The sequence below is a fragment of the Rhincodon typus genome, chromosome 33, assembly GCF_021869965.1.
Source record: "Rhincodon typus isolate 14 chromosome 33, sRhiTyp1.1, whole genome shotgun sequence".
NCBI lineage: Eukaryota > Metazoa > Chordata > Chondrichthyes > Orectolobiformes > Rhincodontidae > Rhincodon > Rhincodon typus.
In genome coordinates this window covers 1,279,603-1,292,742 of record NC_063364.1, presented here as the reverse complement: position 1 = coordinate 1,292,742, position 13,140 = coordinate 1,279,603, and the positions used below count along the sequence as shown (strand labels likewise).

At 41.7% G+C, this 13,140-nt stretch overlaps 1 protein-coding gene across 2 annotated transcripts in view; it reads left to right on the top strand.

Moving 5' to 3' along the window:
• aldh1a3 (aldehyde dehydrogenase 1 family, member A3) overlaps positions 1-13,140 on the top strand; it is a 139,036-nt gene that overhangs the window by 123,524 nt on the left and 2,372 nt on the right. For both annotated transcript variants that reach the window (XM_048615912.1, XM_048615911.1), the window contains one exon: positions 3,407-3,481. In XM_048615912.1, the coding sequence (XP_048471869.1) occupies positions 3,407-3,481 (75 nt within the window). The remainder of the gene's footprint in view (positions 1-3,406; positions 3,482-13,140) is intronic.

Sequence of the window (13,140 nt, the reverse complement as noted above, 5' to 3'; positions counted from 1 at the left end):
GAAGACCAGGACAGGTTGTCAGTTATCATCACTCTGAGGAACCTGACGCTCTCAACACTCTCAACCTCCACTCCATTGATGTAGATAAAGGTGTGTCCTCCTCCTTTCTTTCTGAAGTCAATGATTGGTTCTTTAGTTTTGCCAACATTTTGGGAGTGATTGTTATCATTACAACACAACACCAAGCATTCTATCTCCTTCCTGTATTCTGACTCATCATAGTTTTATATCTGGTCTACCAGTCTACTGTCGTCAGCAAACGTGTAGATGGCATTCACATGGAATGCTTGCTACAAAGGGCTGCATCTCCCCTGGACATGACAGTAGTTACTGGATCCTCTGGCATCTTGGGCTGGGCAGGAGCTGACGTTGGACCACCAGTGACTATCATCAAAAGGTCATTCAGGAAAACTCCTGGTTCAGTGGGTGTTGAGAGTGAGGTTCCTGGATTCTCAGGGCCATGTTCCTTAGTTTGACGTCAAAATTGATACCAGAACAGTGAGAACAAAAGGCAGTGTAACAGAGATGTTCAAAATCGAAGGATTTCCTGGAGTAGTGCAACTGTTTCCATTGACAGGAAGATCGGTAACCAGAGGCTAGAAATGAGATGAGGAGAAATGATTACACAGTGAGTTGCTGTAACTAAAAATGCACAATTTTAGAGGGCGGTGAAGCAGATATAAATCATAAGATCTAAAAGGAAATGGAGGCATTACTTGAAAAGAGAGAAATTTCAAAGGTTATTGGGAAGAGCAGACAGAGTGAAACTAACTGAATATATCTTTCAAAGAGTTGGTACAGCCAGGTACAATGGTCCAAATAGCCTCTTTCTATTTATATAAGACTCAATGAGTTATTCTGAGGTGGGGCTTTCACTCACTCCTGTCATATAAAGTTATGGATCTGAAAGGGATAGCATTCGTGTCATATTAGCTCCACCTATTCTACTAGTGTAGCACACATTCTGCTGATTGGCTTGTGCCTGTGATCAGGTGTACATGCCGGAAGTCATCAATGTAACAACAGCCTTCCGATTGGCTACTGGATAGGTGAACATCTTGGATGTTGAAATAGAGGGGAAGATGCCTCTGGGTTCCCTGTCTCTATCTCTCACAGTAAAAGTACCTGATGCCTGAAGAAAGCTAGTTTCTTCTTCCCCACCAGTTGCTGTAAGCTGTTGTCTTTGACCAGTAACTCAGAGACTTTGCAATTAGCGAAAATGCTGGAAACCATTATTAAGGAGATTATACAGAGCACTTGGAAAGTCATGATACAAATAGGCGGAGTCCACACGGTTTTATGAAACCATGTTTGACGTATTCAGTCGTGGTGGCTTGATTGATTGGCACTACATCTACAAGCATCCACACTCTCTACCACAGACACTCAGTAGCAGCAGTGTGTATTATCTACATGATGCACTGCAGAAGTTCACCTAAGATTCTCAGACAGCACCTTCCAAACCCACTAGCACTTCCATGTAGAAGGACAGGGGCAGCAGATGTATAGGAACATCACCAAGTTCCCCTTCAAGCCTCTCACTGTCCTGAGTTGGAAATATATTGCTATTCCTTTACTGTCGCTGGGTCAAAATCCTGGAATTTCTTCCCTAACGGCATTGTGGGTCAACCCGAAGCAGGTGGACTTCAGTGGTTCAAGAAGGCAGCTCACCACCACCTTCTCATGGGCAACTAGGGATGGGCAATAAATGCTGGCCATACAGCAATACCCACATCCCACACAATGAATAAAAGATAGTTTCTTGAGAATGTAACATTTAGAAAGGAAAAAATGGAACCAAATGATTGGTATATTGTATTTAGATTTCAAAAGGCATTCAATAAAGTGCCACTTAAAAGATTACTGTACATTCATTTCCAATTAATATAATTTCGTACTGGTTTTTTCCTCAAAGCAAGTTAAGAGAATATGATATTGGCGGTGATATATTAGCATGGAGAGAGGATTGGTTTTTACTTATCCACTCATGGGATTTGGGCATTACCGGCTAGGCCAGCATTTATTGCCCATCGCTTATTGCCCAGAGGGCAGTTAAATGTCAACCCCATCACTGTGGGTCTGGAGTCACATCCAGGTCAGACCAGGTGAGGATGGCAGATTTCCTTCCCTGAGGGACATTAGTGAGCCAAATAGGTTTTTCCAACAATCAACAATGGTTTCATGGTTTCATCATTAGACTCTTAATTCCAGATTTTTATTGAACTCAAATTCTACCATCTGCCATGGCAGGATTCAAACCTAGGTCCCCAGAACATTAGCTAGGTCTCTGGATTAACAGCCCAGCAATAATACCACTAAGTCAGTGCCTCCCCAGGAACTAATTCATAGGAAACTGAGAGGCAGGAAAAATGATAACTTTTGGGTTGGCAGCTGTAACTAGTGGAGCACAGCAGGGATTGATGCTGATGATACAAAGATCAGGGGGAAAGCAAGTTTTGTGCTGGATGCAAAGTGTCTGTAAAGAGATATGGATAGGTTAAGCAAATCAGGAAAAAAGTGGCAAATGGACCATAATGTAGGAAATTGTGAGGTTGTTCATTTTTGTCAGGATGAACAGGAATAAAATGTTACATGAAAGAAATGAGACTGCAGAATGCTGCAATACAGAGAGATCTGCATCAATATCTTTGTACATGAATTTCAAAAAAGCATGTCACTGTTTCAAACAAGTAGGAATGCAAATGGAATGTTGGTCTTTATTGCAAGGGGTGGGCTGATGGAGTATAAAAACAGGGGAGTCTAGCTACAACATTACAGGGCACTCATGAGACTGCATGAGTGCTGTGTACAATTTTCATCTCTTTACGTATAGAGGAATGGACTTGTATTGGTGGCAATTTAGAGAAGCTGATTCCTGGGATGAAGGTGTTAACTTATGAGGAAAGTTTGAGCAGGTTGAGTCTATACTTTTTGGAGTTTAGAAGGGTGGGAGGTGAATTTGTTGAAACATAAAATATTCTGAATACATTTGATAGCTATATATTAAATATTCCCCGTCATATAGAAATCTGGAACTAAGGGGCACAATTTAAAAAGAGGTCTCCCATTTAAGACAGAGGTGAGATGGAATTTCTTTTCTCAGAGTATCCTAAGTTAACAGAATTATCTTTCCACAGGGAATGGTGGAGGCGAGCTCAGCGAGTATATTTGAATTAGATTTTTAATCAACAAGGGAGTCGAGGGTTGTGTGGGTCTTAACCTGCTACCTTCCAGCAGAGGACTCGATCCAGTACAAAAGCACACGAACTGAAGCTGCTGTTGCGGCTCCTGGTTAAATACTGCACTACACAGTACTGGCCAGGGGATGGCGAACTGTCCTCTCCTGTCGATTGAGTACACCAGCAGGCGACACAAAGTTTAATGTAATTTCTGTTTTGTTTTGCAGGATTAACTGCTACAATGCTCTTCATGCTCAGGCACCTTTTGGAGGTTTCAAAATGTCTGGAAATGGAAGAGAACTGTAAGAATTTCATATTCATATGAATGTTGGTAATGTCGTCTGGGGAGATTTGGGATTAACTGGTTCCTCTCCGAGTGTGTTGAATTATTTTCTTGCTATTTTGTTACTTAGCTGATATGATACCTTCTCCAATTATTCCTCTTCTTCATTTGTTGTTTACTGGATCCATCTGTTTGAACTGAATCAAAATGAAGATATGATACTGCGGTTTGTAATTGTTCAGGATTGTGAGCCCTAAAATAGTAGGAATATAAATCTGACAGACGAACCTCAGGACATTGGGGTTTTATTGCAGCTGAAGCTCAGGATGTAACCTTACCCACTTGTAAAATGGTTGCAAGTTGGGGTCTTTTCCAAGTACCACCTCATGCCTTACCATCCACTTCCAGAAAGTAGTCTCCTAACTGGCTTCCTCTCCACCAAATTAAAGACGGCAGGTGGCTTCCTAATCAGAAGGAAAACAACTGAAACAGTCCTCTTTGACCCCCAGCATTCTGCCAGCCATTGTCATGCACCTACCTGACTTCAGCCTCAACAGTTCTGAGGAAGGGACGCCGGACCCGAAACGTTAACTCTGATTTTTTCTTCACAGATGCTGCCAGACCTGCTGAGCTTTTCCAGCAACTTTGTTTTTGTTCCTGATTTACAGCATCCGCAGTTCTTTCGGGTTTTTTTTTCAACAGTGATCTTGTTTGCTGCTGGTGACACACTCTATCTTAAACATTTCAAATTAGTCATCCATGATTGCAGTGATCTCCCTTCCACCTTCCCAGCAAAATCACCCCAAGGCATGAACATATCAGACAATGGGCTCAACAGCTTTATCTCCAAATTTCCTGATTCCATTTTGAAACCACCTGCCTGAATCAGGGAGATTCCACACTGAGTGCTTGGAATGTGATCAATTCAGATACCTGCAATTTGTGGTGGGGATGTGACTGGAACAGCTCAGAGATTCCAACTCCAACTTATCATTTCCTGTTACCTACTTTTGCTCTTAGTAAGTTGTGGCAAATTGACCAAATATTTCATTAATTATTATTGGTATCTTTAGGTTTCATTACTATTCCTTCTTTGCCTAGCTTCCTTGTTTATCTTAACCCAGTACACTCTGTTCTAGGTCATCAGAGACAACAATGGGGCAGTCAAAAAGCTGAGGGGACAACTGAACTTGGAAGCTGGTGGTACAGTAAATGGCAGAGTTTAGAGGAAGGGTATAGGGATTAAGGGATATGGACATGTGGCCATTCCACTGGACTTGGGAAAGTTGGGAAGTAATATGTTGGGGCCGGAAGGGCAGCCATTGCACAGGATGCACAAACTCTGATTTAAAGGGTAGGTTTGCAATTCACTGATTGTCTGCTGTCAAAGTCACAAATAGCATTCTGTGAGCCTATGACAAAGGTTAATATTCCCTACTTGTCGTTCTGATTTTGTCTGCAGCCTTTGTCACAGTCAGAACACCATCCTCTTTCATCAACCCTCTGCTGTTATCCAGCTGAGTAGCACTGCACCCACCTGGTTTCATTCTTATCTATCCATTCTGTCACGGTTTAACAGGGAAGAGTGTGCCAATAATCAGGTCCCACTGTTCTATAAGCATCTCAAAATGTACTATTCCCAATTAGATTACCAACAATGATCAATTTAACTGACTGATTGCTATATACCAGATTTTGTTATTAACAGAAAGTAAGTTGTTACAATAAATGAAATTAACTTTTAAAATTGGCAGAGAAAAGGAAGGATTTCTAATATATAATTATATAACTTAAACTCTGCTACTTCAAAAATAGAAGTATACACACACTCATTCATAATTTTAAAAAATCTGTTTGTGGTATGTGGCCAATGCTGGCTGGTCCAGCATTTATGCCCACCTTACCTTCCCTTGAGAAGGTGGTGGTGAGTTATCTTCTTGAACCACAATAGTGCATTTGGTGCAGATATATCCACAATGCCAGTAGGTAGGGAGTTCCAGCATTCTGATCTGGCAACACTGAAGGAACGTTGATAAATTACCAAGCCAGGAATGATAAGTGACTTGATGAACACTTGCATATGGTAAGTTCCTGTATCTGCTGCCCTTGTTCTTCGAAGTGGAGGTGGTTGCATTTTGAAAGCTGCTGTCTAAAAAGACTTGGTGATTTTCTGCAGCACATCTTGTAAATGGTATGAACTGCTGCAACTGAATATTGGTAGTGAAGGGAGTGAATGTCGATGCCACTGAATGTCAAGGGGCAATGGTTAGATTCTCTCTTATTGGGGATGGTCATTGCCTGGCACTTGTATGGTGCTAAAACTGCTTGCCACTTGTCAGATCAAACCTAGGTGTTTTTCAGGTATTGCTGCATTTGAAAATGGACACTTCAATATCTGAGGAGTCATGAATGTTGCTAACATTGTACAATCATCAGTGAAGATCCCCATGTCTGACCTTATGACGGATCAACGTCACTAATGAAGTAGCTGATAAAGGTTCTGCCTTGGACAGCACCCTGAAGATCTCCTGCAGAGATGTCCTGCAACTGAGATAAATGACCTCCAACAACGACAATCATCTTTAAAGAGAGGGGAGTAACAGGTTCTAGAGCAGAAGTCTTCAGTACTGTTGCAGGAATGTCATGGCCCATAGCCTTTGCAGTATCTAGTGCCTCCTCAATATCATATGGTGTGAATCTAACTGGCTGAAGATTGGCCTTTGTGATGCTGGGAATCTCTAGGGGAAGTCAAGATGGTTCATTCGTTCAACACTTCTTGCTAAAGATTGCTGCTAATGTTTCAGACTTATCTTGTGCACAAATATACTAGGCAGCCCCTTTCAATGAGAATGGGGATATAGATAAATGTGAGGTGCTGCATTTTGGTACAGCAAATGAGGGCAGGACTTACACACTCAATTGTAAAATCCTGGGGTGTGTTACTGAACAAAGAGACATTGGGTGCAGTTTCATAGTTTCTTGGAAGTGGAGTCACAGGTACGCACAGAAGTGAAAAAGGCATTTGGCACGCTTGTCTTTACTGGTCAGTGCATTAAGTATAAGAGTTGGGTGGTCATGTTGCAGTTGTACAGGACATTGATTAGGCTACTTGTGGAATACTGCATTCAATTCTGGTCTCCCTGCTATAGGATGTCGTGAAACTTGAAAGGATTCAGAAAAGATTTACAAGGATGTTGCCAGGGTTGGACAGTTTGAGCTATAAGGAGCTGCTGAATAGGCTGGGGCTATTTTCCCTGGAACATTGGAGGCTGAGGGCTGATGTTATAGAAATTTGTAAAATCATGAGGGGCATGGATAGAGTGAATAGTCAAGGTCTTTTACCCATGGTAGGGGAGTCCAAAACTAGAAAACATGTTTATGATGAGAGGGGAAAGATTTAAAAGGGACCTAAGGGCCAACTTTTTCATGTAAAGGGTGGTGTATGTATGGAACGTGCTGCCAGAGGAAGGAATGGAGGATGGTACAATTACAACATTTAAAAGGCATCTGAATGGGTATATAAGTGGGAAGGATTTAGAGGGATATGGGCTAAATGCTGGGAACTGGGACTAGATTAATTTAGAATATCTGATCAGCATGGACAAATTGGACCGAAGGGTCTGTTTCCACGCTGTACATCTCTATGAGTCTATTTGTGCGGTGTCCTCCTCCAGTTGTTTAATTGTCTACCACCTTTCACAAATCGACGTGGCAGGTCTGCAGAGCTCAGATCTGATCTGTCTGTTGTGGAATCGCTTAGCTTTGTCCATCATTTGCTGCTTGGCATCCAAGTTCATAGAATCATATTATCCCTATAGTGTAGGAACAGGCTATTTGGCCCAACAAGTCCACTCCAACACTCCATAGAGCATTCCACCCAGACCCATCCCCCTACCTTGCAACCCTGCATTTCCCATGGCTAACACACCTAATCTACACATCCCTGAACACTACAGGCAATTTAGCATGGCTAATCCACCCAACCTGCACATTTTTGGACTTTGGGAGGAAACTGGAGCACCCAGCGGAGAATGTGCACCCAGCGGAGAATGTGCAACCTCCACACAGACAGTGGAATCAAACCTGGGTCTCTGGTGCTGTGAGGCAGCAGTGCTAAACACTGAGCCACCGTGTTGCCATATTATGTTTCATAACTTCAACAGGTTGACATCAAATTTTGGGTATGTCTGGTGCTATTCATGGCATGCCCTCTATCATTGTCCAGAGGTTCATCTGTTAGCTTGATGGTGATTGTTGAGTGGAGGATATACTGGACCATGAGGTTGCAGATTGTGTTAGTGTACAATTCTGATGGCACACAGAGCCTCATGGATACACACTCTTGAGTTGCTAGATCCATTCCAATTTAGCACCGTGATAATCCCAAACAATGTTTATATATTCTCACAATGTTTGTGTATCCTGTGAAGTCAGGACTTTGTCTCCACAAAGACTGCAGTGGTCACTCTTGCCGATACAATCATGCAGGCAGATTGGTGAAGATGACGCTGAGTATGTTTTTCCCTCTTGTTGGTTCCCTCATCATCTGTTACAGACTCCGTGTAATAATAATGTCTTTTAGGGCTTGACAACTCGATCAATATTGTTGCTGGCAAGTCACTCTTGGTGGTGAACACTGAAATCCGCCATCAGAGTATATTCAGTCATAGATCCAGAAAGTCATACAGCATGGAAACAGATCCTTTGGTCCAATCAGTCCATGTTGACCGTGTTTCCAAACTAAACTAGTTCCACCTGCCTGTGCTTGGCTCATATCCCTCCAAACCTTTCCTATTCATGAACTTATCCAAATGTCATTTAAACATTGTAACCATACCTACATCTGCCACTTCCTCTGACAGTTCATTCCATACACAAATCACTCTCTCTATAAAAAAGTTGCCCCTCATGCCCTTTTTAAATCTTTCTTTTCTCTTAATGACACTTAAATGGCTGCCAACATCACTTGAATTGTAAGTTGTCAAACTTTCAGGAATATTCAAAGGAATATCTAATGACTGAGGCTGACTACCATATCCAGAAAAGACCGTCCAGACAGGAATTGCTTAGACATTAAACTTCATCATCTACAATGTGTAGTTCACAGTGAAACCTTCAAAATGTTTGGGGACAGGATATCTTGTCTGCTCTTTATGCTGGATCAGAAACTTAAATCTGAAACTCAAAATGCAAACGGAAAGAATAGCCCTAACCCCAATCCCTTCCCTCATCCCTTTTCTGTTATCAATGGATGACAAGGGAAGTCTGACAAGGGACTATGAAAACTGCTAATAAAAAGGCCATGTCTACTTACACCACGTGCATGTCCACTATATAGTGATAAATTCAAGCATATGATTTGGCTTTAAATTTGCTGGGGCCATGGAGGGGAGAATGGGGTGGCTGTGAAGGGTGGTGGAGGGAACTGTTGGGAAAGGGGTCTGTGGAAAGAGATGGGTGGGATGGTTGTCTCCTCTCCCACACAACCACAATTCCACACCACTTGCCTGCCCCATTGCCAACTTCACACTACCCCATCCTCACTTTCTCTCTTGTCCTCACTCACACCTATCCCACACTGAACTGTTTCAGTAGTGTTTTTTTCTGTGCATATGCAGTTCCTTTGTGCATAAATCTGAATGCTACATCATGTGGTGTTTCTGGAATCACGCGCATGTGTGTTTCTGAATTGGCAGTTGTCATCACCTGTTTCCAAAACTAATTCCTGCTTCCATTGTTCTGTGACTTTCCCATGCTGCAGTTTCTACATGTTCAGTACATTCTTGGAGTCCAGTTCCTGCTCTTGCTCAGCACAGTTCACACTGTTTGACCACTTTACCCATAGTTCTTAGATTTGTACAAGTTATTCAAGTCCACAAGTTCACGTTGCATTTGCCTTCCCTATTACATGCTGAATGCATATGCTCGCGTTTTGTGATTTATGCACAAGAACTTCCACATCAATCTATGCGCGTCTTTTTCCATTTAAATACTATTCACCTCCCCATTCTTCCTGCTAAAGTGCATGACCTCACACATTATATTCTATCTTTCCACTCACTTGTCTATATCCTTTTGCAGACTCTGTGTCATCCTCACACACCCTTTTGATGTGTTATCTGAAAACTTGGCCATAGTACATTCACTTTCCTCATCCAAGTCATTAACATGTATTGTAAATAATTGTGACCCCAACATTGATCACTGGCCCCTACTAGTCACAGGTTATTATCCTGAAAATGTCACCCCTTATCCCAACTCTCCATCATCTATTATTTAGCTTATCATCCCACTATATTGCTGGACAGGAAGGTTTTTTTCCCCTGGTTGGGGATTCTAGAACCAGAGGGCAGAGTCTCAAGATATTGGGTAGGACTGAGATGAGGTAAAGTTTCTTCACTTAAAAGGTGGTGAACCTGTGGAATTTTCTAACACAAAAGTCTTTAGAGCATAAGTCACTGAACATATTCAAGACAAATAGAGAGAACTTTTTTACATATTAAAGGCACCAAGGTGTATGGTGAGAAAGCAGGAATTTTGCATTGAGGCAGAGATAAGCCATGATCATATTGAATGATGGGGCAGATTTGAAAAGCTGAATGGCTTTCTCATGCTCCTAGATTCTATGTTTCTACATTTAATATACTACCCCTAACACCACAGGAGCTTATTTTGTTAAGTAGATTAATGTATGATATTTTCAAATGCCTTCAAGAAATCCATTGCATACCCTTTATCTATCTGCTTATCTCCCCAAAGAACTCTAAAGAATTTGTAAGGTATGATTTTCACTGCATGATTATGTTATGTATTTCTAAATGCTCTGCTATTTCATCCTTCATAATATACACTTAGCATTTTCCCAGAAACAGATGATAAGTTAACTGGCCTACGGTTGACCATTTCCCTTCTTGAATAAAGGTGTTACGTTGGCAGCTTTCCGTACTTGTGTTATTTTTCCAGAATCTAAAGGTTCTTGGAAGATTACTACTAGTGCATCAACTATCTCTAGCTGCTTCCTTTAATATCCTAGGGTGCATCCCATCACATCCAAGAGATTTATTGGTCTTTAGTCCCTTTAGTTTCTGTACTTTTTTTTTTCTGTAGCAATAGTTACTATATTTATTTATTCTCCTCATAATGCCCCTTGAATATTTAATATTTTTGGAATGCTATTAGTGTCTTAGTGTATAGACCAATGCAAATATTTAATCAACTCCTCTGCCATTTCTTGGTTCCCCTTTATTGTTTCCCCAGCCTATTCTGCACTCTTGCTCACCATTTTGAACATCACTTGGAGGAAGTACTGATTTATCAGCTGAGGGGAGAGGGGGAAAGCAGTGCATGAAAATCAGCAGGAGGTTTCCTTGCCCATGTTTAACCTGAAGCCATGACACTTTATGGGTTCTGGGGTCAGTGTTGAGGACTCCCAAGGCAACTCCCTCCAAACTGTATATCACTACTGCTGTCACCTTTGCTGGGTCTGTCCTGCTGGCAAGACGGCACAAATCCAGGATAGTGATGATGGTGCCTGGGAAATAGTAATTGTCATGGAATCATACTTAACAGATAATGTCCAGCTGTTGATTCACTAGTCTGTGAGACAGCACTTCTGATTTCAACATCAGTCCCCAAAGGTTTGTAAGGAGGACTTTGCAGGGTCGACACATCTAAGTTGGCCATTGTCATTGATGGTGTCTTGTCAATACCAGGTGGTCACTGGATTTCATTTGTTTTTTGAGGCTTTCTGGTGGTTGACACATTTGAGTGGCTCATTAGACCATTACAGAGGGCAGATAAGAGTCAATTATATTTCACTGGGTCTGGTGTCACATGTAGGCCAGGCCAGGTCAGGGTGGCAGTTTTTCTTCCCTGAAGAACATTAGTGAAGCAGATGGTTTTTTACAACAATGTAGGTAGTCATAGACTTTTAATTCCATTCTTTTATTGAATTCAAATTCCCCAATCTGCTGCAGTGGCTTTCAATCCAGGGTCCCCAGAACATAACCTGGATTACTCAATCCGAAACATTAACTCTGATTTTTCTCCACAGATGCTGCCAGCCCTGCTGAGCTTTTCCATCAATTTCTGTCTTTGTTTCTGATTTTCAGCAACTGCAGTTCTTTCGGTTTAAATTCCACACTTATGCCGACAACTTTCAGGTCTACCACCCCACCATATCTCTCAATTCAGCCACTGGTCACTAATTTATATGCTGTTTGTTAGACAATCAGAATTATCTAGGCAGAAATTTTTTTCCACCTGAATTGAGAAGATGGAAGCTACTGTTTTTAGTCCCTGCCACAAACTCCAATCCTTTCCCTGGATTAAATCTGAGTTGTGCTGCTAATTGTACATCTGTAACATAGCCAGACTCTGCACCCATCTCAGTCCATCTGCTGTTGAAACTTTCAATGTACACTTTTATTATCTGAGGACCTGATGATTTGAATGGACTCTTGACCAGCCTCCCATTTTCCACCCTTCATAACATTAAGCTCATTCAAGTCTTTGTGGCCCATGTAAGGCCTGGAGTTTGTAGTAGGAATGACAGTGAGACCGTCAGCATTCAATATTGTTATATCGCTAAACCTGACAGTAACTTCCATAGTCTTCACATGTATCATTACACAGCACAATCCAGAGTGTTGGCTGTCTGTAATTCTAGGCTACCACAGAGGGAAACTGCTTCTCCTTCCCCCAGGACTATTCAATGGGAAAACTTTTGAGAACTTCTGTTCATTCTGTAACAATGCTCAAGAAAGTTATACCTTATTGGATGAAGTGTTCTGGGTTTTTAGCAGCAAGTAAACTTTTAATTATAGAATCGTTTCAGCAAGGAGACCATTCAGCCCATCAAAATATTGCTAAACACTCTCATTGACCCTGAAAGAATCATTTTATATGTGTGGAATGACAAGTTTTTCTATTATGATAAAAAAAATCCATAGATATAAATTTTTGCAGAATGTGAATGGAATTTCAGTTTCTACCCTAATCCAATCCAGATAACTCAAGCATGTCAGAGATAGTAGGAACTGTAGATGCTGGAGAATCCGAGACAACAAGGTGCAGAGCTGGATGAACACAGCAGGCCAAGCAGCATCATAGGAGCAGAAAGGCTGACGTTTCGGGCCTAGACCCCTCTCTCCCTATTCATTTCAGAACCCCCTTCCCCTCCCCCATTTCTAATGAAGGGTCTAGGCCCGAAACGTCAGCCTTTCTGCTCGTATGATGCTGCTTGGCCTGCTGTGTTCATCCAGCTCTGCACCTTGTTAACTCAAGCATGTATTTTGTTTTCTGATTAAATTTAGTTTAAATTAGTTTCAGTGGGTTTTATTTCCTAGTTTATTTTCCTATCTGTCTATGAGGATAATTCAATGTTATTAGTTATTCATGCTGTTTGATGATATCACTATGGCAGATCCCTGGAGATCCGCTGGACTTGACACCAGATTCAAGCTGACATTGAGAAAGGGGAAATCTGCACCACAGAGACTTGAAAAAGAGGCAGAAGACAGCTTGGCTCAAACAGCCATAGAGTCTTAGAGCCACAGAGCATGGAAACAGACCCTCAGTCCAACCAGTCCATGCCGAACATGTTCTCAAACTAACCTAGTCCCACCTGCCTGTGTTAGCCCATATCCCTCCAAACCTTTCCTATTCATGAACGTATCC